The 27790-nt window shown below is 35.6% G+C and overlaps 1 protein-coding gene across 1 annotated transcript in view; it reads left to right on the top strand.

Annotated features, from left to right (window-relative positions):
• The window catches only part of LOC116372117 (up-regulator of cell proliferation), a 52298-nt gene that overhangs the window by 4172 nt on the left and 20336 nt on the right, over nucleotides 1-27790 (top strand). The window contains exon 2 of the mRNA XM_031821220.1: nucleotides 6369-6613. Within this exon, the coding sequence (XP_031677080.1) occupies nucleotides 6513-6613 (101 nt within the window). The 5' untranslated portion in view covers nucleotides 6369-6512. The remainder of the gene's footprint in view (nucleotides 1-6368; nucleotides 6614-27790) is intronic.

Raw genomic sequence — 27790 nt, 5'->3', positions numbered from 1 at the left:
AACAGACACTGGGATATGAAATCACCTGTCAGCAGAACAATTAACCAAAACACATGGCCAAATCTACACTGGAGTTACTTACCAAGATGACATTGAATGTTCCTGAGTGGGATAGTCACAGTTTTGACTTAAATTGGCTTGAAAATCTATGGCAAGACTTGAAAATCTATCACAGGAGGTTGGTGGCACCTTAATTAGGGAGAATGGGCTCGTGGTAATGACTGGAGCTATTCAGTGGAATGGTATCAAAGACATCAAACAATGGTTTCCATGTGTTTGATGCCACTCCATTTGCAAAATTTGCAGCCTCTTCTGCTGTCTAGCAATGATCAACAACCAATTTGACAGAGCTTAAACAATTTTGAAAATAATAATGGGCCAATATTGTACAATTCAGGTGTGCAAAGGTCTGTCTTAGAGACTAACCCCAAAATCCTCACAGCTGTGATCGCTGCCAAAGGCGTTGTAAACTGTCGAGAAAGGACCCATTACTGATCCAAAATGGTGGCCTAATCAGGCCTAGACTAGATTATTATCATTATTTCGACATTCTAAACGCAGGGCTTTTTAGCGATTATTGAAATGGGATATTCACTGCAGTTGACTTTACTCACTAGAAAAATATAATAATGCATTATTGCATTCTGTTGTTATACCCTAGGTATGATCATTTTCTTGTCCCATAAAAATATTAGTAGTATTAGGCCTAAAATTTAGCTAAGGAATAATTGCATATGCTTCTAATTTCTAATCTCTCTGTCTTCACCGTTATCTTTGCACAATTACGCATCTGATTTTCCTCTGCCTCTCAGCTACAGCTATTCCTCCTAACTCATGGAGTCCCAGGAAAAGCTATACTACAATAGCTTGTTGTACACTTAATATTTACTACTACTAGCGTATTGAGGAGAGAGTCCAGCTTGCTGAATGTAAAATAGGGGAGTTTAAAAGGAGAGTGAGAGAGGCGTGATGGTGTAATCAAAATATCCTACACGCTATGAGTAGCCTGCTAATGTACCTTTCTGGACCTTGTAAACTGTCGAGAATAAACTCATAACTGATCCAAATGGTTGCATAATCAGGCCTAGGTTGTAAGCTGTTATTTCTGCATGATCATCAAAACAGGATGTTTGAGCGGTTATTCAAATTATCCTACATAATTGCAGTTTACAGCCCTAGACAATATATGAGTACTCACTTGATAACAATAATTCATTCTTTATTGCACTGTGTTGTAGCTTAGGTAGAATAATTGTCTTGTTTAAAAACGTAGGCCTAATCAATAGTGTAGTTTTGTGTGTCCGGGACTACAGAGCGCATCAGCCTGGGGGAATGCACAGTTCTGCTATGCCATAATCTCTTCACTTTTTTCTCGCACTTTAACAGGTAAGTATTTATAGCCCCTACTATTTAGCTAATGAATGGCCTAATATCCAGCTAATATTTAGCTTCAGACATTGGCTATACATCTATACCCTCTCTCTTCCAGCTGTTCCCATACGCAATAGGCTAGGCTACACAAGCCTCTAGACCTATTAGCATTTTGTGGAGAGATGCAGGCTTTCTCTTGCTAATTGCTTAATGTAAATTAGGCCAAAATGCCAAATTATCTACCGCACAGGACAGCCAGAGAGATGAGCACAGCGAAAAGAAGATCCAAAGGAAATGATAATCATTTGCAAAATGTAAATCACTTGCAAAACAATTGAGCAACGAGGCAAGCAATGACATAATGTAAAAGGTGCCCAGGCTAAACAGCCTTTGTTGTTGAATTGCTTAAATATGAGTTTAATATGCGTGTTCATTGAAGTATTATTTGCAGTTGTCACTATCACAATGAACACACCTTGAAGTCTTGGGTTACTGAACGATCTGTGTTAGCACCTAATTAATAGGCCTACAATGTGCAGTAGGATGCGTTGATCAGATGATTAACAGGTGTACTATAGAAAGATAACGGCCCGCTGGTGTGTATGATGTATAATCTATCGTTATCACTATAGTTATCGTCCTTGGTGTGGATGATGTATAATCTATCGTTATCACTATAGTTATCGTCCTTGGTGTGGATGATGTATAATCTATCGTTATCCCTGTAGTTATCGTCCTTGGTGTGGATGATGTATAATCTATCGTTATCCCTATAGTTATCGTCCTTGGTGTGGATGATGTATAATCTATCGTTATCCCTATAGTTATCGTCCTTGGTGTGGATGATGTATAATCTATCGTTATCCCTATAGTTATCGTCCCTGGTGTGGATGAAGTATAATCTATCGTTATCCCTGTAGTTATCGTCCTTGGTGTGGATGATGTATAATCTATCGTTATCCCTGTAGTTATCGTCCTTGGTGTGGATGATGTATAATCCATCGTTATCCCTGTAGTTGTCGTCCCTGGTGTGGATGATGTATAATCTATCGTTATCACTATAGTTATCGTCCTTGGTGGGGATGATGTATAATCTATCGTTATCCCTATAGTTATCGTCCCTGGTGTGGATGATGTATAATCTATCGTTATCACTATAGTTATCGTCCTTGGTGTGGATGATGTATAATCTATCGTTATCCCTGTCGTTATTGTCCTTGGTGGGGATGATGTATAATCTATCGTTATCACTATAGTTATCGTCCTTGGTGTGGATGATGTATAATCTATCGTTATCCCTGTCGTTATTGTCCTTGGTGGGGATGATGTATAATCTATCGTTATCCCTATAGTTATCGTCCTTGGTGTGGATGATGTATAATCTATCGTTATCCCTATAGTTATCGTCCTTGGTGTGGATGATGTATAATCTATCGTTATCCCTATAGTTATCGTCCTTGGTGTGGATGATGTATAATCTATCGTTATCCCTATAGTTATCGTCCTTGGTGTGGATGCTTTAATATGACTTTCAGAACTATGGTAGGCTGTGCATGTTTTTCACTCGTCGACAAGGACGCTAAAAATCTAATTGAACCTCTTTATTGGTTTCCAAAGGAAAGCGTGAATTTAATCTGACCAGTTGTTGTGGTTTTGTCAGTGACTTGACTGATTATAATGTTTGTACCGCATGCCATTATAGATTGGGATATCGCTCATTTCGATATAATTACCTACTCAACCAACATAGGTCTAATATAATGATTGAATTCATGAAACATTTTCTGCAAATTCCTTATAGACTCATATTAGGAAAATCATTAGGCAAATTTATATCATACTTGATCATAAACACTAAGGAGCCTAAAATTGTCTTTGATTTGATTTCAATTCGATATCACTAAACCCAAGCTATGGGCTATATGCAAAAATGTATTGGGAATAAGAAAACATGGAAAAGCCGTTTTGTCCTGAATTTATATTATAATATAACACATATAATTTAGCCTGTCCAACCTGAACCTATTACCCAACTGACGCAGTCGGATTGAAAGTACATCTTAGGTTTCCACCCATTTTATAGCCGTATCAATTATTTGTTCCAGGCAAGGAGGGACAGGAGGCAGACTAAGAGCAAGAGCAGGGCAACCACCTGAGGACACTATTCACAAATGGTGACTATGTTACAGGTTTCCATTTACGTTTTGAGGTTGGACTTTACACGTAGAAAACACAGAGTGGTGTCCCCGTCACCTTGCTATTCAGTATGTGTTATACCTGGTTTCCATCTCATTGGTGGGATGGTGTTTAACATGTGCTGGCCCAGGTGCTATTTAAGAGTGTCTGGCCCAGTGCTCCAGTTGTGTTGAGAGATGTGGAGGGTAAACACCCTCAGTTGGTGCTCCCTATTTGATTACAGAAAACATTCCTTTATCAGATCTTCCCTGTTTTTTGTTTTGCTCCACTTATTGGTTTGCTTCCTGTCTTTGACGTTTGTGGGGTTTTATTTTGTTAGCCTCTTCTTGGGCAAATTTAGTCGTCGTTCATGGTGGGTGTTTTTTTGTTGTTGTCCCAGTTGTTGATACTAATCTAATCAACTTCCAGGGGACACCCCCATGAGCCTCTTTCAGAACCCCTCCTAAAATCCCACCTGTTTCGTTTTGGTCAGTGACTCTTTGTTAGTTCCCCCTTCTAGTTGAGATCCATGTTTGGATTTCTTGCTGGGGAACTATATATATATACGTGCACCATCATCATGTGATTTAGTTGATCAATTTCTTGTAAAAAAAAAAATCTATATATATATATTTTTTTTACAAGAAATTGATCAACTAAATCACATGATGATGGTGCACGTTTACAAGTAGGTAGACTAGGCTATCCTTAAACAGACATTTACCCTGCCCCCATCCCCCAATGTACATTTATAATTGTTACAGTTGTAAATATGTATATTATTATTATTATTATTTGTATTATTGTTTCATTCTCTTTTCTTTGACCTGCACTGTTGAAGCTTGTAGCTTAATACTTTCACTGCACCGTGCAATTACATCTGCGACCCTGCACATGTGATTAACAAAGCTAATCTAATGGAGGCCAGTCCATGTTTTCATTATACTGATCACTGATGCACTAAGTACTCCATTCCATGTTTTCATTATACTGATCACTGATGCACTAAGTACTCCATTCTATGTTTTCATTATACTGATCACTGATGCACTAAGTACTCCATTCCATGTTTTCATTATACTGATCACTGATGCACTAAGTACTCCATTCCATGTTTTCATTATACTGATCACTGATGCACTAAGTACTCCATTCCATGTTTTCATTATACTGATCACTGATGCACTAAGTACTCCATTCCATGTTTTCATTATACTGATCACTGATGCACTAAGTACTCCATTCCATGTTTTCATTATACTGATCACTGATGCACTAAGTACTCCATTCCATGTTTTCATTATACTGATCACTGATGCACTAAGTACTCCATTCCATGTTTTCATTATACTGATCACTGATGCACTAAGTACTCCATTCCATGTTTTCATTATACTGATCACTGATGCACTAAGTACTCCATTCCATGTTTTCATTATACTGATCACTGATGCACTAAGTACTCCATTCCATGTTTTCATTATACTGATCACTGATGCACTAAGTACTCCATTCCATGTTTTCATTATACTGATCACTGATGCACTAAGTACTCCATTCTATGTTTTCATTATACTGATCACTGATGCACTAAGTACTCCATTCTATGTTTTCATTATACTGATCACTGATGCACTAAGTACTCCATTCCATGTTTTCATTATACTGATCACTGATGCACTAAGTACTCCATTCCATGTTTTCATTATACTGATCACTGATGCACTAAGTACTCCATTCCATGTTTTCATTATACTGATCACTGATGCACTAAGTACTCCATTCCATGTTTTCATTATACTGATCACTGATGCACTAAGTACTCCAGTCCATGTTTTCATTATACTGATCACTGATGCACTAAGTACTCCATTCCATGTTTTCATTATACTGATCACTGATGCACTAAGTACTCCATTCCATGTTTTCATTATACTGATCACTGATGCACTAAGTACTCCAGTCCATGTTTTCATTATACTGATCACTGATGCACTAAGTACGCCATTCCATGTTTTCATTATACTGATCACTGATGCACTAAGTACTCCATTCCATGTTTTCATTATACTGATCACTGATGCACTAAGTACTCCATTCCATGTTTTCATTATACTGATCACTGATGCACTAAGTACTCCATTCCATGTTTTCATTATACTGATCACTGATGCACTAAGTACTCCAGTCCATGTTTTTATAATACTGACACACTCAACATTTCAGTCCATGTTTTATTTATGCACTAGTTGAACTACAGAGCTAGTGAACAACAATGTATATATTTTACCCCACAATGGTTTCTGTCAATTTCAACAAAAGACATAAGAAACACTGACCTACATTCACCATAAGATAATAGAAGATGAAGAGGGAGAAAACAGTGTACTGTAGTTTTTACCAATGCATTTGTCACTAAGTGGTTTGGACTACAAAACACCAGCATAAACCCCCAGAGCAGGGAAGCAGTGTTTTTATGTCTAAAAGGTTTCTTCAATGTCTGATACACATCTTATCACAGCCCTTATAGGGAATTTCAATATCATCATGATAAACCATCTCTGTTCTTATTCAGATATGCTCTGGAAAAATACTGTACATTGCTGTTTTCACTAAAGAAATGTTTTTACATTTGGATTTTGTTCCTAAACATTTTATTCAGCCTATAGGGCTTTACATAATTGCATTTGGTACAAAATGCCTTACAGAATGTCATTATAATGTAAATGTTAATTCCCCAGTACAGCAGGTCAACAGTAGGCCTACTCTGCTTTTGTGTTTAAACGTTTTAATATAATGGTGTTTACTCTTCTGATTTACAGATTGATATGGGACCAGACCAGTCCTCTTCCTCTTCAGGATTGTGAGACCTCTCTGAGAGTTATAATGAGTTATCATCAGATTGATATGGGACCAGACCAGTCCTCTTCCTCTTCAGGATTGTGAGGTCTCCTCTCAGAGTTATAATGAGTCATCAGGGGGCTGAGGGTGGTGACATCCCTAAAGAAAGACAGAAGGTTGGGTCACAAAACAAGGATTTTGATGAGACCATGGACCCTGATATGAGGTGTGTTTGTGTTCTTGTTGAACACTTCGATCCTATGCTATAATTATGAAATAGATTTACATGATGATTTTTGCCAAAATACAACACACCTCTCAAATATCTAGTAATATGTTCATATGATTTCTATGAAGGATACTGAGTTACTGCATAGTACATAGAACATTTTATTCTAGGGGAAACCTAGTCAGTTGCATAGCTGAATGCATTCAACTGAAATGTGTCTTTCACATTTAACCCAACCCCTCTGAATCAGAACGGTGCAGGGGGCTGCTTTAGTCAACATGTCATCGCACCCAGGGAGCAGTTACTGTTTGGGTTTTAATTGCCTTCCTCAAGGGCATAAAGGCATATTTTTCCACACTGTCGGCTCGGGGATTCAAACCAGCAACCTTTCAGGTTAAAGGCCCAATGCTCTTAACCGCTAGGCTACCTACTGCCCCTATAATGACCCTAAGCATGATGGGATGTTTTAATTCCTTTAATTCTAATCAATATAGTTGGTGTAAATAACGGAGGTGAAATCATGGGCCAGTGGAAGTACAAATCAAATGTTATTGGTCACATGTGTTGAATACAACGGGTGTAGACTTTACCGTGAAATGCTGAATACAACGGGTGTAGACTTTACTGTGAAATGCTGAATACAACGGGTGTAGACTTTACAGTGAAATGCTGAATACAACGAGTGTAGACTTTACAGTGAAATGCTGAATACAACGGGTGTAGACTTTACCGTAAAATGCTGAATACAACGAGTGTAGACTTTACAGTGAAATGCTGAATACAACGAGTGTAGACTTTACAGTGAAATGCTTACCTACGAGCTATACAGTTTAAAAAAGAGAACTAAAAACAACAAATAAAATAAAATATTCAGACTCATCCCGTTTTCCACATTTAGTTACGATACAGCCTTATGCTAAAATGGTCTAAAATGGCTTATTTGGTTCCTCATCAATCTACATACAATACCCCATAATGACAAAAGGAAAACAGATTTTTATCCTTATTTATCTAACTATTCAGACCCTTTGCTTTGAGATTCAAAATGGAGCTCAGGTGCATCCTGTTTCCATTGATCATCCTAGAGATGTTTCTACAACTTGATTGGAATCCACCTGTGGTAAACTATCCTATGCTCCAAGGTGGCATAGCAGTTCAGACGTCTTTTGTCCTCGTCTTGTCGTGTCCTGTATATATATATATATATATATATTTACAACTTTTTTCACATACATTTTATTTTTATTTTCCATCAACTCATCTTCAAAACACTCTCCTGCAACCCGCCTCACCAATTTATATTTATAAAAAATATTAATTACCTCTAATTAAATCTGTAATCCTCCAAGAAGCTAGCCAGAAACTCCAAGAAGCTAGCCTGAAACTAGCCAGAAGCTAGCCAGAAGCTAATCCAGAAGCTAATCAGAAGCTAGTTCAGAAGCTAGTTAGCTCCTTTACTGGCAAATCGTTAGTATTCAGCTAACCACGGTTTGTGGTCATCAGCTATCCTTTAGCTCAAATCTATCGTCAGTTCTGTATGGCGCAGCGCGGCTCGGAACGGAACATACCGGACCAATTTTTCTCTCCATGTCCCTGGATTTCGACTGCTCTCTGGACATTCATACCTGGATCTCACAGCTAGCTAGCTGCTATCCGTGTGACTATCGGCCTTCGTCGATTCCGGAGCAAACATCAATTATTCCGGAGCTAGCCAGCTCCGCCAATCACTCCTGAGTTCCATCAATCACTCCTGGGCTGCAGTCACCTATCCGGACCCGTTTTACTGCCTACGCGGAGCCCCACCGGGCCTTCACAACTGGACTGCCGACGTTATCTACCCGAAGGAGATCCGGCTGGCTCCTCCGTCGCGACGTTACCTGAACGCCCATCTGCGGCCTGCTAACCGTTAGCTGTCTTACCGGCTGCTATCTGAATAGACAATCGGACAATTTATTTATTATTATTATGTTTTCTTCTTGGGCCTCTATAACTATATCTATTGTTTTTATTTTTGTTGTTGTTGTTGTGTGATTTGGATTAATCAAATCAAATCAAATCAAATCAAAATTTATTTATATAGCCCTTCGTACATCAGCTGATATCTCAAAGTGCTGTACAGAAACCCAGCCTAAAACCCCAAACAGCAAGCAATGCAGGTGGAGAAGCACGGTGGCTAGGAAAAACTCCCTAGAAAGGCCAATACCTAGGAAGAAACCTAGAGAGGAACCAGGCTATGTGGGGTGGCCAGTCCTCTTCTGGCTGTGCCGGGTGGAGATTATAACAGAACATGGTCAAGATGTTCAATGTTCATAAATGACCAGCATGGTCGATTAATCCCCTCTACCACACGGAACCCCACTAATCTACTGACGGAACGCAAGAGGTGGCTAACAACAGACCTCCATCCTATGCTAGCTTGCTACCGATGGCCTGGCTAGCTGTCTAAATCACCAACCAACCTCTCCACTCACTGGACCCTTTTGATCACTCGACTAAGCATGCCTCTCCTTAATGTCAATATGTCTTGTCCATTGCTGTTCTGGTTAGTGTTTATTGGCTTATTTCACTGTAGAGCCTCTAGTCCTGCTCACTATACCTTATCCAACCTATTAGTTCCACCACCCACACATGCAATGACATCTCCTGGTTTCAATGATGTTTCTAGAGACAATATCTCTCTCTTCATCACTCAATACCTAGGTTTACCTCCACTGTATTCACATCCTACCATACATTTGTCTGTACATTATACCTTGATGCTATTTTATCGCCCCCAGAAACCTCCTTTTACTCTATGTTCCAGACGTTCTAGACGACCAATTCTCATAGCTTTTAGCCGTACCCTTATTCTACTCCTCCTATGTTCCTCTGGCGATGTAGAGGTGAATCCAGGCCCTGCAGTGCCTAGCTCCACTCCTATTCCCCAGGCGCTCTCTTTTGACGACTTCTGTAACCGTAATAGCCTTGGTTTCATGCATGTTAACATTAGAAGCCTCCTCCCTAAGTTTGTTCTATTCACTGCTTTAGCACACTCTGCCAACCCGGATGTTCTAGCTGTGTCTGAATCCTGGCTTAGGAAGACCACCAGAAATTCAGAAATTTTAATTCCAAACTACAACATTTTCAGACAAGATAGAACTGCCAAAGGGGGCGGTGTTGCAATCTACTGCAAAGATAGCCTGCAGAGTTCTGTCCTACTATCCAGGTCTGTACCCAAACAATTTGAACTTCTACTTTTAAAAATCCAACTCTCTAAAAACAAGTCTCTCACCGTTGCCGCCTGCTATAGACCACCCTCTGTCCCCAGCTGTGCTCTGGACACCATATGTGAACTGATTGCCCCCCATCTATCTTCAGAGTTCGTGCTGCTAGGCGACCTAAACTGGAACATGCTTAACACCCCAGCCATCCTACAATCTAAACTTGATGCCCTCAATCTCACACAAATTATCAATGAACCTACCAGGTACCTCCCCAAAGCCTTAAACACGGGCACCCTCATAGATATCATCCTAACCAACTTCCCCTCTAAATACACCTCTGCTGTCTTCAACCAAGATCTCAGCGATCACGGTCAAACGACCTCCACTCATCACTGTAAAACGCTCCCTGAAACACTTCTGCGAGCAGGCCTTTCTAATCGACCTGGCCGGGGTATCCTGGAAGGATATTGATCTCATCCCGTCAGTAGAGGATGCCTGGATATTTTTTTTAAATGCCTTCCTAACCATCTTAAATAAACATGCCCCATTCAAGAAATTTAGAACCAGGAACAGATATAGCCCTTGGTTCTCCCCAGACCTGACTGCCCTTAACCAACACAAAAACATCCTATGGCGTTCTGCATTAGCATCGAACAGCCCCCGTGATATGCAGCTGTTCAGAGAAGCTAGAAACCATTATACACAGGCAGTTAGAAAAGCCAAGGCTAGCTTTTTCAAGCAGAAATTTGCTTCCTGCAACACTAACTCAAAAAAGTTCTGGGACACTGTAAAGTCCATGGAGAATAAGAACACCTCCTCCCAGCTGCCACTGCACTGAAGATAGGAAACACTGTCACCACTGATAAATCCACCATAATTGAGAATTTCAATAAGCATTTTTCTACGGCTGGCCATGCTTTCCACCTGGCTACTCCTACCCCGGACAACAGCACTGCACCCCCAACAGCAACTCGCCCAAGCCTTCCCCATTTGTCCTTCTCCCAAATCCATTCAGCTGATGTTCTGAAAGAGCTGCAAAATCTGGACCCCTACAAATTTTTTTTATTTTTTTATTTCACCTTTATTTAACCAGGTAGGCTAGTTGAGAACAAGTTCTCATTTGCAACTGCGACCTGGCCAAGATAAAGCATAGCAGTGTGAGCATACAACAAAGAGTTACACATGGAGTAAACAATTAACAAGTCAATAACACAGTAGAAAACGAAGGGGGGGTCTATATACAATGTGTGCAAAAGGCATGAGGAGGTAGGCAAATAATTACAATTTTGCAGATTAACACTGGAGTGATAAAAGATCAGATGGTCATGTACAGGTAGAGATATTGGTGTGCAGAAGAGCAGAAAAGTAAATAAATAAAAACAGTACGGGGATGAGGTAGGTGAAAAGGGTGGGCTATTTACCAATAGACTATGTACAGCTGCAGCGATCGGTTAGCTGCTCAGATAGCTGATGTTTGAAGTTGGTGAGGGAGATGAAAGTCTCCAACTTCAGCGATTTTTGCAATTCGTTCCAGTCACAGGCAGCAGAGTACTGGAACGAAAGGCGGCCAAATGAGGTGTTGGCTTTAGGGATGATCAGTGAGATACACCTGCTGGAGCGCGTGCTACGGATGGGTGTTGCCATCGTGACCAGTGAGCTGAGATAAGGCGGAGCTTTATCTAGCATAGACTTGTAGATGACCTGGAGCCAGTGGGTCTGGCGACGAATATGTAGCGAGGGCCAGCCGACTAGAGCATACAAGTCGCAGTGGTGGGTAGTATAAGGTGCTTTAGTGACAAAACGGATGGCACTGTGATAGACTGCATCCAGTTTGCTGAGTAGAGTGTTGGAAGCCATTTTGTAGATGACATCGCCGAAGTCGAGGATCGGTAGGATAGTCAGTTTTACTAGGGTAAGCTTGGCGGCTTGAGTGAAGGAGGCTTTGTTGCGGAATAGAAAGCCGACTCTTGATTTGATTTTCGATTGGAGATGTTTGATATGAGTCTGGAAGGAGAGTTTGCAGTCTAGCCAGACACCTAGGTACTTATAGACGTCCACATATTCTAGGTCGGAACCATCCAGGGTGGTGATGCTAGTCGGGCATGCAGGTGCAGGCAGCGACCGGTTGAAAAGCATGCATTTGGTTTTACTAGCGTTTAAGAGCAGTTGGAGGCCACGGAAGGAGTGTTGTATGGCATTGAAGCTTGTTTGGAGGTTAGATAGCACAGTGTCCAAAGACGGGCCGAAAGTATATAGAATGGTGTCGTCTGCGTAGAGGTGGATCAGGGAATCGCCCGCAGCAAGAGCAACATCATTGATATACACAGAGAAAAGAGTCGGCCCGAGAATTGAACCCTGTGGCACCCCCATAGAGACTGCCAGAGGACCGGACAGCATGCCCTCCGATTTGACACACTGAACTCTGTCTGCAAAGTAATTGGTGAACCAGGCAAGGCAGTCATCCGAAAAACCGAGGCTACTGAGTCTGCCGATAAGAATATGGTGATTGACAGAGTCGAAAGCCTTGGCAAGGTCGATGAAGACGGCTGCACAGTATTGTCTTTTATCGATGGCGGTTATGATGTCGTTTAGTACCTTGAGTGTGGCTGAGGTGCACCCATGACCGGCTCGGAAACCAGATTGCACAGCGGAGAAGGTACGGTGGGATTCGAGATGGTCAGTGACCTGTTTGTTGACTTGGCTTTCGAAGACCTTAGATAGGCAGGGCAGGATGGATATAGGTCTGTAACAGTTTGGGTCCAGGGTGTCTCCCCCTTTGAAGAGGGGGATGACTGCGGCAGCTTTCCAATCCTTGGGGATCTCAGACGAGATGAAAGAGAGGTTGAACAGGCTGGTAATAGGGGTTGCGACAATGGTGGCAGATAGTTTCAGAAATAGAGGGTCCAGATTGTCAAGCCCAGCTGATTTGTACGGGTCCAGGTTTTGCAGCTCTTTCAGAACATCTGCTATCTGGATTTGGGTAAAGGAGAACCTGGAGAGGCTTGGGCGAGGAGCTGCGGGGGGGGGCGGAGCTGTTGGCCGAGGTTGAAGTAGCCAGGCGGAAGGCATGGCCAGCCGTTGAGAAATGCTTATTGAAGTTTTCGATAATCATGGATTTATCAGTGGTGACCGTGTTACCTAGCCTCAGTGCAGTGGGCAGCTGGGAGGAGGTGCTCTTGTTCTCCATGGACTTCACAGTGTCCCAGAACTTTTTGGAGTTGGAGCTACAGGATGCAAACTTCTGCCTGAAGAAGCTGGCCTTAGCTTTCCTGACTGACTGCGTGTATTGGTTCCGGACTTCCCTGAACAGTTGCATATCACGGGGACTATTCGATGCTATTGCAGTCCGCCACAGGATGTTTTTGTGCTGGTCGAGGGCAGTCAGGTCTGGGGTGAACCAAGGGCTGTATCTGTTCTTAGTTCTGCATTTTTTTTCAGCCGGGCTAGACAATCTGGACCCTTTCTTTCTAAAATTATCTGCCGAAATTGTTGCCACCCCTATTACTAGCCTGTTCAACCTCTCTTTCGTGTCGTCTGAGATTCCCAAAGATTGGAAAGCAGCTGCGGTCATCCCCCTCTTCAAAGGGGGGGACACTCTTGACCCAAACTGCTACAGACCTATATCTATCCTACCGTGCCTTTCTAAGGTCTTCGAAAGCCAAGTCAACAAACAGATTACCGACCATTTCGAATCTCACCATACCTTCTCTGCTATGCAATCTGGTTTCAGAGCTGGTCATGGGTGCACCTCAGCCACGCTCAAGGTCCTAAACGATATCTTAACCGCCATCGATAAGAAACATTACTGTGCAGCCGTATTCATTGATCTGGCCAAGGCTTTCGACTCTGTCAATCACCATATCCTCATCGGCAGACTCGACACTCTTGGTTTCTCAAATGATTGCCTCGCCTGGTTCACCAACTACTTCTCTGATAGAGTTCAGTGTGTCAAATCGGAGGGTCTGCTGTCCGGACCTCTGGCAGTCTCTATGGGGGTGCCACAGGGTTCAATTCTTGGACCGACTCTCTTCTCTGTATACATCAATGAGGTCGCTCTTGCTGCTGGTGAGTCCCTGATCCACCTCTACGCAGACGACACCATTCTGTATACTTCCGGCCCTTCTTTGGACACTGTGTTAACAACCCTCCAGGCAAGCTTCAATGCCATACAACTCTCCTTCCGTGGCCTCCAATTGCTCTTAAATACAAGTAAAACTAAATGCATGCTCTTCAACCGATCGCTACCTGCACCTACCCGCCTGTCCAACATCACTACTCTGGACGGCTCTGACTTAGAATACGTGGACAACTACAAATACTTAGGTGTCTGGTTAGACTGTAAACTCTCCTTCCAGACCCATATCAAACATCTCCAATCCAAAGTTAAATCTAGAATTGGCTTCCTATTTTGCAACAAAGCATCCTTCACTCATGCTGCCAAACATACCCTTGTAAAACTGACCATCCTACCAATCCTCGACTTTGGCGATGTCATTTACAAAATAGCCTCCAATACCCTACTCAACAAATTGGATGCAGTCTATCACAGTGCAATCCGTTTTATCAGCAAAGCCCCATATACTACCCACCATTGCGACCTGTACACTCTCGTTGGCTGGCCCTCGCTTCATACTCGTCGCCAAACCCACTGGCTCCATGTCATCTACAAGACCTTGCTAGGTAAAGTCCCCCCTTATCTCGGCTCGCTGGTCACCATAGCATCTCCCACCTGTAGCACACGCTCCAGCAGGTATATCTCTCTAGTCACCCCCAAAACCAATTCTTTCTTTGGCCGCCTCTCCTTCCAGTTCTCTGCTGCCAATGACTGGAACGAACTACAAAAATCTCTGAAACTGGAAACACTTATCTCCCTCACTAGCTTTAAGCACCAACTGTCAGAGCAGCTCACAGATTACTGCACCTGTACATAGCCCACCTATAATTTAGCCCAAATAACTACCTCTTTCCCAACTGTATTTAATTTTAATTTATTTATTTTGCTCCTTTGCACCCCATTATTTTTATTTCTACTTTGCACATTCTTCCATTGCAAAACTACCATTCCAGTGTTTTACTTGCTATATTGTATTTACTTTGCCACCCTTCTCACCTCATTTGCTCACATTGTATATAGACTTGTTTATACTGTATTATTGACTGTATGTTTGTTTTACTCCATGTGTAACTCTGTGTCGTTGTATCTGTCGAACTGCTTTGCTTTATCTTGGCCAGGTCGCAATTGTAAATGAGAACTTGTTCTCAACTTGCCTACCTGGTTAAATAAAGGTAAATAAAATTTATCATGATTTGGAAAGGTACACACACCTGTCTATATAAGGTCCCATAGTTGGCAATGCATGTCAGAGCAAAAACCAAGCCATGAGGTCGAAGGAATTCCCCGTAGTGCTCAGAGACAGGATTGTTACGTGGCACAGATCTGTGGAAAGGTACCAAAACATTTATGTATCATTGAAGGTACCCAAGAACACAGTGGCCTCCATCATTCTTAAATGTAAGAAATCTGTAATCAACAAGATACTTCCTAGAGCTGGCTGCCCGGACAAACCGAGCAATCGGGGAGGAGGGCCTTGGTTAGGGAGGTGACCAAGAAGCTGATGGTCACTGTGACAGAGCTCCAGACTTCCAGAACGACAACCATCTCCACAGAGGAAGGTTCTCCCATCTCTGCAACAGTCCACCAATCAGGCCTTTATGGTAGACTGGCCAGACGGAAGCCACTCCTCAGAAAAAAGGAACATGACAGCTGTGGGGATGTTTTTCAGCAGCAGGGACTGAGAGACTAGTAAGGATCGAGGGAAAGATGAACGGAGCAAAGTACAGAGAGATCCTTGATGAACACCTGCTTCAGGGCGCTCACCTTCCAACAGGACAACAACCCTAAGCACACAACCAAGACAACGCAGGAGTGGCTTCGGGACAAGTCTCAATGTCCTTGAGTGGCCCAGCCAGAGCCCGGACTTGAACCCGATCTAACATGTCTGGAGAGACCTGAAAATAGCTGTGCAGCATTGCTCCCCATACAACCTGACAGAGCTTGAGAGGATTTGCAGAAAGGAATGGGAGAAACTCCCTAAATACTGGTGTGACAAGCTTGTAACATCATACCCAAGAAGACTCAAGGCTGTAATCGCTGTCAAAGGTGCTTCAACAAAGTACTGATTAAAGTGTCTGAATACTTATGTAAATGTGATATTTCTGTTTTTTATTTTTAATGATTTGCTAAAATGTCTAAACCAGTTTTTTCTTTGTAATTATTGGGTATTGTGTGTAGATGAGGAAAAAACCCAATTGAATCAATTTTAGAATAAGGCTGTAACGGGAAAAGTGAAGGGGTCTGAATACCTTCCAAATCCACTGTACAGGGAGTACCAGATCAATGTGGAGCTATATACAGGGAGTACCAGCACCAGATCAATGTGGCGCTCTATACAGGGAGTACCGGGTCCAGATCAATATGGAGCTATACACAGGGAGTTTCAGTACCAGATCAATGTGCAGAAGTACGAGGTACTTGAGGAAGAGACACTACATAGCCAAAAGTATATCTCATTCCAAAATAAATGGCATTAATATTGAATTGGTCCCCTCTTTGCTACTATAACAGCCTCCACTCTTTTGGGAAGGATTTCCACTAGATGTTGGATCATTGCTGCGGGGACTTGCTTCCATTCAGCCACATAGATTATAGTGAGGTCAAGCACTGATGTTGGGCGATTGGGGCTCTCAGTCTGCGTTTCAATTCATCCCAAAGGTGTTCGATGGGGTTGAGGTCAGGGCTCTGTGCAAGCCAGTCAAGTTCTTCCACACCAATCTCGACAAACCATTTCTGTATGGACCTCGCTTTGTGCACGGAGGCATTGTCATGCTGACACAGGAAAGGGCCTTCTCTAAACTATTGCCACAAAAGTGGAAGCACAGAATCGTCTGGAATGTCATTGTATGCTGTAGATTTCCTTTCACTGGAACTAAGGGGCCTAGCCCGAACCATGAAAAACAGCCCCAGACCATTATTCCTCCACAAAATTTTACAGTTGGTATGATGCGTTGGGGCAGGTAGTGTTCTCCTGGCATCTGCCAATCCCAGATTTGTCCGTCGGACTGCCAGATGGTGTAGCGTGATTCATAACTCCAGAGAAAGTGTTTCCACTGCTCCAGAGTCCAATGGCGGCGCGCTTTACACGACTCCAACCGACACTTGGCATTGCGCATGGTGATCTTAGGCTTGTGTGCGGTTGCTCGGCCATGGAAACCCATTTCATGAAACTAGTTCTTGTGCTGACATTGCTTCCAGAGGCAGTTTGGAATTCAGTAGTGAGTGTTTCAAGCAAGGTCAGACAATTTTTACACACTATGTACTTCAGCACTCGGCAGTCCAATTCTGTGAGCTTGTGTGGCCTACCACTTCGCGGCTGAGCCGTTGTTGCTCCTAGACGTTGCCACTTCACAATAATAGCACTTACAGTTGACCAGTGCTATTTTGACGAACTGACTTACAGTTTGACGAACTGACTTATTGGATAGGTGGCATCCTATGACGGTGCCATGTTGAAAGAGCAGTCTCTTACGTTCTATGTTCGACCTGGAAAAGTCAATAAGTTCCTATAATGATTATTTATGTAGTTGGCAAGAATAAGAGAAGCTAAAATTCACATTATGGTGATTCAGATCATTATTATTATGTGGAGGAGAGGAATATAATACATGTTTGTTTTATTGCATTTGCTTTGTGTGTTTAGTATTTAGTGTTCTATTCATTAGTGTTCTATTCATTAGTGTTCTATTCATTAGTGTTCTATTCATTAGTGTTCTATTCATTAGTGTTCTATTCATTAGTGTTCTATTCATTTGTGTGTTTAGTATTTAGTGTTCTATTCATTAGTGTTCTATTCATTAGTGTTCTATTCATTAGTGTTCTATTCATTAGTGTTCTATTCATTTGTATGTTTAGTATTTAGTGTTCTATTCATTAGTGTTCTATTCATTAGTGTTCTATTCATTTGTATGTTTAGTATTTAGTGTTCTATTCATTTGTATGTTTAGTATTTAGTGTTCTATTCATTAGTGTTCTATTCATTTGTATGTTTAGTATTTAGTGTTCTATTCATTTGTGTTCTATTCATTAGTGTTCTATTCATTTGTATGTTTAGTATTTAGTGTTCTATTCATTTGTATGTTTAGTATTTAGTGTTCTATTCATTAGTGTTCTATTCATTTGTATGTTTAGTATTTAGTGTTCTATTCATTTGTATGTTTAGTATTTAGTGTTCTATTCATTTGTGTGTTTAGTATTTAGTGTTCTATTCATTTGTGTGTTTAGTATTTAGTGTTCTATTCATTTGTGTGTTTAGTATTTAGTGTTCTATTCATTGTGTGTTTAGTATTTAGTGTTCTATTCATTTGTATGTTTAGTATTTAGTGTTCTATTCATTTGTATGTTTAGTATTTAGTGTTCTATTCATTTGTATGTTTAGTATTTAGTGTTCTATTCATTTGTGTGTTTAGTATTTAGTGTTCTATTCATTTGTGTGTTTAGTATTTAGTGTTCTATTCATTTGTGTGTTTAGTATTTAGTGTTCTATTCATTTGTATGTTTAGTATTTAGTGTTCTATTCATTTGTATGTTTAGTATTTAGTGTTCTATTCATTTGTGTGTTTAGTATTTAGTGTTCTATTCATTTGTATGTTTAGTATTTAGTGTTCTATTCATTTGTATGATTAGTATTTAGTGTTCTATTCATTTGTGTGTTTAGTATTTAGTGTTCTATTCATTTGTGTGTTTAGTATTTAGTGTTCTATTCATTTGTGTGTTTAGTATTTAGTGTTCTATTCATTTGTGTGTTTAGTATTTAGTGTTCTATTCATTTGTGTGTTTAGTATTTAGTGTTCTATTCATTTGTATGTTTAGTATTTAGTGTTCTATTCATTTTTGTTCTATTCATTTGTGTGTTTAGTATTTAGTGTTCTATTCATTGTATGTTTAGTATTTAGTGTTCTATTCATTTGTATGTTTAGTATTTAGTGTTCTATTCATTTGTGTGTTTAGTATTTAGTGTTCTATTCATTTGTATGTTTAGTATTTAGTGTTCTATTCATTTGTGTGTTTAGTATTTAGTGTTCTATTCATTTGTATGTTTAGTATTTAGTGTTCTATTCATTTGTGTGTTTAGTATTTAGTGTTCTATTCATTTGTATGTTTAGTATTTAGTGTTCTATTCATTTGTATGTTTAGTATTTAGTGTTCTATTCATTTGTATGTTTAGTATTTAGTGTTCTATTCATTTGTATGTTTAGTATTTAGTGTTCTATTCATTTGTGTGTTTAGTATTTAGTGTTCTATTCATTTGTGTGTTTAGTATTTAGTGTTCTATTCATTTGTGTGTTTAGTATTTAGTGTTCTATTCATTTGTGTGTTTAGTATTTAGTGTTCTATTCATTTGTATGTTTAGTATTTAGTGTTCTATTCATTTGTGTGTTTAGTATTTAGTGTTCTATTCATTTGTATGTTTAGTATTTAGTGTTCTATTCATTTGTATGATTAGTATTTAGTGTTCTATTCATTTGTGTGTTTAGTATTTAGTGTTCTATTCATTTGTGTGTTTAGTATTTAGTGTTCTATTCATTTGTGTGTTTAGTATTTAGTGTTCTATTCATTTGTGTGTTTAGTATTTAGTGTTCTATTCATTTGTGTGTTTAGTATTTAGTGTTCTGTTCATTTTTGTTCTATTCATTTGTGTGTTTAGTATTTAGTGTTCTATTCATTTGTATGTTTAGTATTTAGTGTTCTATTCATTTGTATGTTTAGTATTTAGTGTTCTATTCATTTGTGTGTTTAGTATTTAGTGTTCTATTCATTTGTATGTTTAGTATTTAGTGTTCTATTCATTTGTGTGTTTAGTATTTAGTGTTCTATTCATTTGTATGTTTAGTATTTAGTGTTCTATTCATTTGTATGTTTAGTATTTAGTGTTCTATTCATTTTTGTTCTATTCATTTGTGTGTTTAGTATTTAGTGTTCTATTCATTTGTATGTTTAGTATTTAGTGTTCTATTCATTTGTGTGTTTAGTATTTAGTGTTCTATTCATTTGTATGTTTAGTATTTAGTGTTCTATTCATTTGTGTGTTTAGTATTTAGTGTTCTATTCATTTGTGTGTTTAGTATTTAGTGTTCTATTCATTTGTATGTTTAGTATTTAGTGTTCTATTCATTTGTATGTTTAGTATTTAGTGTTCTATTCATTTGTATGTTTAGTATTTAGTGTTCTATTCATTTGTATGTTTAGTATTTAGTGTTCTATTCATTTGTGTGTTTAGTATTTAGTGTTCTATTCATTTGTGTGTTTAGTATTTAGTGTTCTATTCATTTGTGTGTTTAGTATTTAGTGTTCTATTCATTTGTGTGTTTAGTATTTAGTGTTCTATTCATTTGTATGTTTAGTATTTAGTGTTCTATTCATTTGTATGTTTAGTATTTAGTGTTCTATTCATTTGTGTGTTTAGTATTTAGTGTTCTATTCATTTGTATGTTTAGTATTTAGTGTTCTATTCATTTGTATGATTAGTATTTAGTGTTCTATTCATTTGTGTGTTTAGTATTTAGTGTTCTATTCATTTGTGTGTTTAGTATTTAGTGTTCTATTCATTTGTGTGTTTAGTATTTAGTGTTCTATTCATTTGTGTGTTTAGTATTTAGTGTTCTATTCATTTGTGTGTTTAGTATTTAGTGTTCTATTCATTTGTATGTTTAGTATTTAGTGTTCTATTCATTTTTGTTCTATTCATTTGTGTGTTTAGTATTTAGTGTTCTATTCATTTGTATGTTAGTATTTAGTGTTCTATTCATTTGTGTGTTTAGTATTTAGTGTTCTATTCATTTGTATGTTTAGTATTTAGTGTTCTATTCATTTGTGTGTTTAGTATTTAGTGTTCTATTCATTTGTGTGTTTAGTATTTAGTGTTCTATTCATTTGTATGTTTAGTATTTAGTGTTCTATTCATTTGTATGTTAGTATTTAGTGTTCTATTCATTTGTATGTTAGTATTTAGTGTTCTATTCATTTGTATGTTTAGTATTTAGTGTTCTATTCATTTGTGTGTTTAGTATTTAGTGTTCTATTCATTTGTGTGTTTAGTATTTAGTGTTCTATTCATTTGTGTGTTTAGTATTTAGTGTTCTATTCATTTGTATGTTTAGTATTTAGTGTTCTATTCATTTGTATGTTTAGTATTTAGTGTTCTATTCATTTGTGTGTTTAGTATTTAGTGTTCTATTCATTTGTGTGTTTAGTATTTAGTGTTCTATTCATTTGTGTGTTTAGTATTTAGTGTTCTATTCATTGTGTGTTTAGTATTTAGTGTTCTATTCATTTGTGTGTTTAGTATTTAGTGTTCTATTCATTTGTGTGTTTAGTATTAGTGTTCTATTCATTTGTGTGTTTAGTATTTAGTGTTCTATTCATTTGTGTGTTTAGTATTTAGTGTTCTATTCATTTGTGTGTTTAGTATTTAGTGTTCTATTCATTTGTATGTTTAGTATTTAGTGTTCTATTCATTTTTGTTCTATTCATTTGTGTGTTTAGTATTTAGTGTTCTATTCATTTGTATGTTCTATTCATTTGTATGTTTAGTATTTAGTGTTCTATTCATTTGTGTGTTTAGTATTTAGTGTTCTATTCATTTGTATATTTAGTGTTCTATTCATTTGTATGTTTAGTATTTAGTGTTCTATTCATTTGTATGTTTAGTATTTAGTGTTCTATTCATTTGTATGTTTAGTATTTAGTGTTCTATTCATTTGTGTGTTTAGTATTTAGTGTTCTATTCATTTGTATGTTTAGTATTTAGTGTTCTATTCATTTGTGTGTTTAGTATTTAGTGTTCTATTCATTTGTATGTTTAGTATTTAGTGTTCTATTAATTTTTGTTCTATTCATTTGTGTGTTTAGTATTTATCGTTCTATTCATTTGTATGTTTAGTATTTAGTGTTCTATTCATTTGTATGTTTAGTATTTAGTGTTCTATTCATTTGTATGTTTAGTATTTAGTGTTCTATTCATTTTTGTTCTATTCATTTGTGTGTTTAGTATTTAGTGTTCTATTCATTTGTATGTTTAGTATTTAGTGTTCTATTCATTTGTATGTTTAGTATTTAGTGTTCTATTCATTTGTGTGTTTAGTATTTAGTGTTCTATTCATTTGTATGTTTAGTATTTAGTGTTCTATTCATTTGTGTGTTTAGTATTTAGTGTTCTATTCATTTGTATGTTTAGTATTTAGTGTTCTATTCATTGTATGATTAGTATTTAGTGTTCTATTCATTTGTGTTTAGTATTTAGTGTTCTATTCATTTGTGTGTTTAGTATTTAGTGTTCTATTCATTTGTGTGTTTAGTATTTAGTGTTCTATTCATTTGTGTGTTTAGTATTTAGTGTTCTATTCATTTGTGTGTTTAGTATTTAGTGTTCTATTCATTTGTGTGTTTAGTATTTAGTGTTCTATTCATTTGTATGTTTAGTATTTAGTGTTCTATTCATTTGTATGTTTAGTATTTAGTGTTCTATTCATTTGTGTGTTTAGTATTTAGTGTTCTATTCATTTGTATGTTTAGTATTTAGTGTTCTATTCATTTGTGTGTTTAGTATTTAGTGTTCTATTCATTGTATGTTTAGTATTTAGTGTTCTATTCATTTGTATGTTTAGTATTTAGTGTTCTATGCATTTGTATGTTTAGTATTTAGTGTTCTATTCATTTGTATGTTTAGTATTTAGTGTTCTATTCATTTGTGTGTTTAGTATTTAGTGTTCTATTCATTTGTGTGTTTAGTATTTAGTGTTCTATTCATTTGTGTGTTTAGTATTTAGTGTTCTATTCATTTGTATGTTTAGTATTTAGTGTTCTATTCATTTGTATGTTTAGTATTTAGTGTTCTATTCATTTGTGTGTTTAGTATTTAGTGTTCTATTCATTTGTATGTTTAGTATTTAGTGTTCTATTCATTTGTATGATTAGTATTTAGTGTTCTATTCATTTGTGTGTTTAGTATTTAGTGTTCTATTCATTTGTGTGTTTAGTATTTAGTGTTCTATTCATTTGTGTGTTTAGTATTTAGTGTTCTATTCATTTGTGTGTTTAGTATTTAGTGTTCTATTCATTTGTGTGTTTAGTATTTAGTGTTCTATTCATTTGTATGTTTAGTATTTAGTGTTCTATTCATTTTTGTTCTATTCATTTGTGTGTTTAGTATTTAGTGTTCTATTCATTTGTATGTTTAGTATTTAGTGTTCTATTCATTTGTATGTTTAGTATTTAGTGTTCTATTCATTTGTGTGTTTAGTATTTAGTGTTCTATTAATTTGTATGTTTAGTATTTAGTGTTCTATTCATTTGTGTGTTTAGTATTTAGTGTTCTATTCATTTGTGTGTTTAGTATTTAGTGTTCTATTCATTTGTGTGTTTAGTATTTAGTGTTCTATTCATTTGTATGTTTAGTATTTAGTGTTCTATTCATTTGTATGTTTAGTATTTAGTGTTCTATTCATTTGTGTGTTTAGTATTTAGTGTTCTATTCATTTGTATGTTTAGTATTTAGTGTTCTATTCATTTGTATGATTAGTATTTAGTGTTCTATTCATTTGTGTGTTTAGTATTTAGTGTTCTATTCATTTGTGTGTTTAGTATTTAGTGTTCTATTCATTTGTGTGTTTAGTATTTAGTGTTCTATTCATTTGTATGTTTAGTATTTAGTGTTCTATTCATTTGTATGTTTAGTATTTAGTGTTCTATTCATTTGTGTGTTTAGTATTTAGTGTTCTATTCATTTGTGTGTTTAGTATTTAGTGTTCTATTCATTTGTATGATTAGTATTTAGTGTTCTATTCATTTGTGTGTTTAGTATTTAGTGTTCTATTCATTTGTGTGTTAGTATTTAGTGTTCTATTCATTTGTGTGTTTAGTATTTAGTGTTCTATTCATTTGTGTGTTTAGTATTTAGTGTTCTATTCATTTGTGTGTTTAGTATTTAGTGTTCTATTCATTTGTATGTTTAGTATTTAGTGTTCTATTCATTTTTGTTCTATTCATTTGTGTGTTTAGTATTTAGTGTTCTATTCATTTGTATGTTCTATTCATTTGTATGTTTAGTATTTAGTGTTCTATTCATTTGTGTGTTTAGTATTTAGTGTTCTATTCATTTGTATATTTAGTGTTCTATTCATTTGTATGTTTAGTATTTAGTGTTCTATTCATTTGTATGTTTAGTATTTAGTGTTCTATTCATTTGTATGTTTAGTATTTAGTGTTCTATTCATTTGTGTGTTTAGTATTTAGTGTTCTATTCATTTGTATGTTTAGTATTTAGTGTTCTATTCATTTGTGTGTTTAGTATTTAGTGTTCTATTCATTTGTATGTTTAGTATTTAGTGTTCTATTCATTTTTGTTCTATTCATTTGTGTGTTTAGTATTTATTGTTCTATTCATTTGTATGTTTAGTATTTAGTGTTCTATTCATTTGTATGTTTAGTATTTAGTGTTCTATTCATTTGTATGTTTAGTATTTAGTGTTCTATTCATTTTTGTTCTATTCATTTGTGTGTTTAGTATTTAGTGTTCTATTCATTTGTATGTTTAGTATTTAGTGTTCTATTCATTTGTATGTTTAGTATTTAGTGTTCTATTCATTTGTGTGTTTAGTATTTAGTGTTCTATTCATTTGTATGTTTAGTATTTAGTGTTCTATTCATTTGTGTGTTTAGTATTTAGTGTTCTATTCATTTGTATGTTTAGTATTTAGTGTTCTATTCATTTGTATGATTAGTATTTAGTGTTCTATTCATTTGTGTGTTTAGTATTTAGTGTTCTATTCATTTGTGTGTTTAGTATTTAGTGTTCTATTCATTTGTGTGTTTAGTATTTAGTGTTCTATTCATTTGTGTGTTTAGTATTTAGTGTTCTATTCATTTGTGTGTTTAGTATTTAGTGTTCTATTCATTTGTGTGTTTAGTATTTAGTGTTCTATTCATTTGTATGTTTAGTATTTAGTGTTCTATTCATTTGTATGTTTAGTATTTAGTGTTCTATTCATTTGTGTGTTTAGTATTTAGTGTTCTATTCATTTGTTGTGTTTAGTATTTAGTGTTCTATTCATTTGTATGTTTAGTATTTAGTGTTCTATTCATTTGTATGTTTAGTATTTAGTGTTCTATTCATTTGTGTGTTTAGTATTTAGTGTTCTATTCATTTGTGTGTTTAGTATTTAGTGTTCTATTCATTTGTGTGTTTAGTATTTAGTGTTCTATTCATTTGTGTGTTTAGTATTTAGTGTTCTATTCATTTGTATGTTTAGTATTTAGTGTTCTATTCATTTTTGTTCTATTCATTTGTGTGTTTAGTATTTAGTGTTCTATTCATTTGTATGTTCTATTCATTTGTATGTTTAGTATTTAGTGTTCTATTCATTTGTGTGTTTAGTATTTAGTGTTCTATTCATTTGTATATTTAGTGTTCTATTCATTTGTATGTTTAGTATTTAGTGTTCTATTCATTTGTATGTTTAGTATTTAGTGTTCTATTCATTTGTATGTTTAGTATTTAGTGTTCTATTCATTTGTGTGTTTAGTATTTAGTGTTCTATTCATTTGTATGTTTAGTATTTAGTGTTCTATTCATTTGTGTGTTTAGTATTTAGTGTTCTATTCATTTGTATGTTTAGTATTTAGTGTTCTATTAATTTTTGTTCTATTCATTTGTGTGTTTAGTATTTATTGTTCTATTCATTTGTATGTTTAGTATTTAGTGTTCTATTCATTTGTATGTTTAGTATTTAGTGTTCTATTCATTTGTATGTTTAGTATTTAGTGTTCTATTCATTTTTGTTCTATTCATTTGTGTGTTTAGTATTTAGTGTTCTATTCATTTGTATGTTTAGTATTTAGTGTTCTATTCATTTGTATGTTTAGTATTTAGTGTTCTATTCATTTGTGTGTTTAGTATTTAGTGTTCTATTCATTTGTATGTTTAGTATTTAGTGTTCTATTCATTTGTGTGTTTAGTATTTAGTGTTCTATTCATTTGTATGTTTAGTATTTAGTGTTATATTCATTTGTATGATTAGTATTTAGTGTTCTATTCATTTGTGTGTTTAGTATTTAGTGTTCTATTCATTTGTGTGTTTAGTATTTAGTGTTCTATTCATTTGTGTGGTTAGTATTTAGTGTTCTATTCATTTGTGTGTTTAGTATTTAGTGTTCTATTCATTTGTGTGTTTAGTATTTAGTGTTCTATTCATTTGTGTGTTTAGTATTTAGTGTTCTATTCATTTGTATGTTTAGTATTAGTGTTCTATTCATTTGTATGTTTAGTATTTAGTGTTCTATTCATTTGTATGTTTAGTATTTAGTGTTCTATTCATTTGTGTGTTTAGTATTTAGTGTTCTATTCATTTGTATGTTTAGTATTTAGTGTTCTATTCATTTGTATGTTTAGTATTTAGTGTTCTATTCATTTGTATGTTTAGTATTTAGTGTTCTATTCATTTGTATGTTTAGTATTTAGTGTTCTATTCATTTGTGTGTTTAGTATTTAGTGTTCTATTCATTTGTGTGTTTAGTATTAGTGTTCTATTCATTTGTGTGTTTAGTATTTAGTGTTCTATTCATTTGTATGTTTAGTATTTAGTGTTCTATTCATTTGTATGTTTAGTATTTAGTGTTCTATTCATTTGTGTGTTTAGTATTTAGTGTTCTATTCATTTGTATGTTTAGTATTTAGTGTTCTATTCATTTGTATGATTAGTATTTAGTGTTCTATTCATTTGTGTGTTTAGTATTTAGTGTTCTATTCATTTGTGTGTTTAGTATTTAGTGTTCTATTCATTTGTGTGTTTAGTATTTAGTGTTCTATTCATTTGTGTGTTTAGTATTTAGTGTTCTATTCATTTGTGTGTTTAGTATTTAGTGTTCTATTCATTTGTATGTTAGTATTTAGTGTTCTATTCATTTTTGTTCTATTCATTTGTGTGTTTAGTATTTAGTGTTCTATTCATTTGTATGTTTAGTATTTAGTGTTCTATTCATTTGTATGTTTAGTATTTAGTGTTCTATTCATTTGTGTGTTTAGTATTTAGTGTTCTATTAATTTGTATGTTTAGTATTTAGTGTTCTATTCATTTGTGTGTTTAGTATTTAGTGTTCTATTCATTTGTATGTTTAGTATTTAGTGTTCTATTCATTTGTATGTTTAGTATTTAGTGTTCTATTCATTTGTATGTTTAGTATTTAGTGTTCTATTCATTTGTATGTTTAGTATTTAGTGTTCTATTCATTTGTGTGTTTAGTATTTAGTGTTCTATTCATTTGTGTGTTTAGTATTTAGTGTTCTATTCATTTGTGTGTTTAGTATTTAGTGTTCTATTCATTTGTGTGTTTAGTATTTAGTGTTCTATTCATTTGTATGTTAGTATTTAGTGTTCTATTCATTTGTGTGTTTAGTATTTAGTGTTCTATTCATTTGTATGTTTAGTATTTAGTGTTCTATTCATTTGTATGATTAGTATTTAGTGTTCTATTCATTTGTGTGTTTAGTATTTAGTGTTCTATTCATTTGTGTGTTTAGTATTTAGTGTTCTATTCATTTGTGTGTTAGTATTTAGTGTTCTATTCATTTGTATGTTTAGTATTTAGTGTTCTATTCATTTGTATGTTTAGTATTTAGTGTTCTATTCATTTGTGTGTTTAGTATTTAGTGTTCTATTCATTTGTGTGTTTAGTATTTAGTGTTCTATTCATTTGTATGATTAGTATTTAGTGTTCTATTCATTTGTGTGTTTAGTATTTAGTGTTATATTCATTTGTGTGTTTAGTATTTAGTGTTCTATTCATTTGTGTGTTTAGTATTTAGTGTTCTATTCATTTGTGTGTTTAGTATTTAGTGTTCTATTCATTTGTGTGTTTAGT

The sequence above is a fragment of the Oncorhynchus kisutch genome, unplaced genomic scaffold, assembly GCF_002021735.2.
Source record: "Oncorhynchus kisutch isolate 150728-3 unplaced genomic scaffold, Okis_V2 scaffold3927, whole genome shotgun sequence".
NCBI classification, from domain to species: domain Eukaryota; kingdom Metazoa; phylum Chordata; class Actinopteri; order Salmoniformes; family Salmonidae; genus Oncorhynchus; species Oncorhynchus kisutch.
Note: the sequence above shows the minus strand (reverse complement) of the source record. Positions and strands in the feature narration are given on the sequence as shown.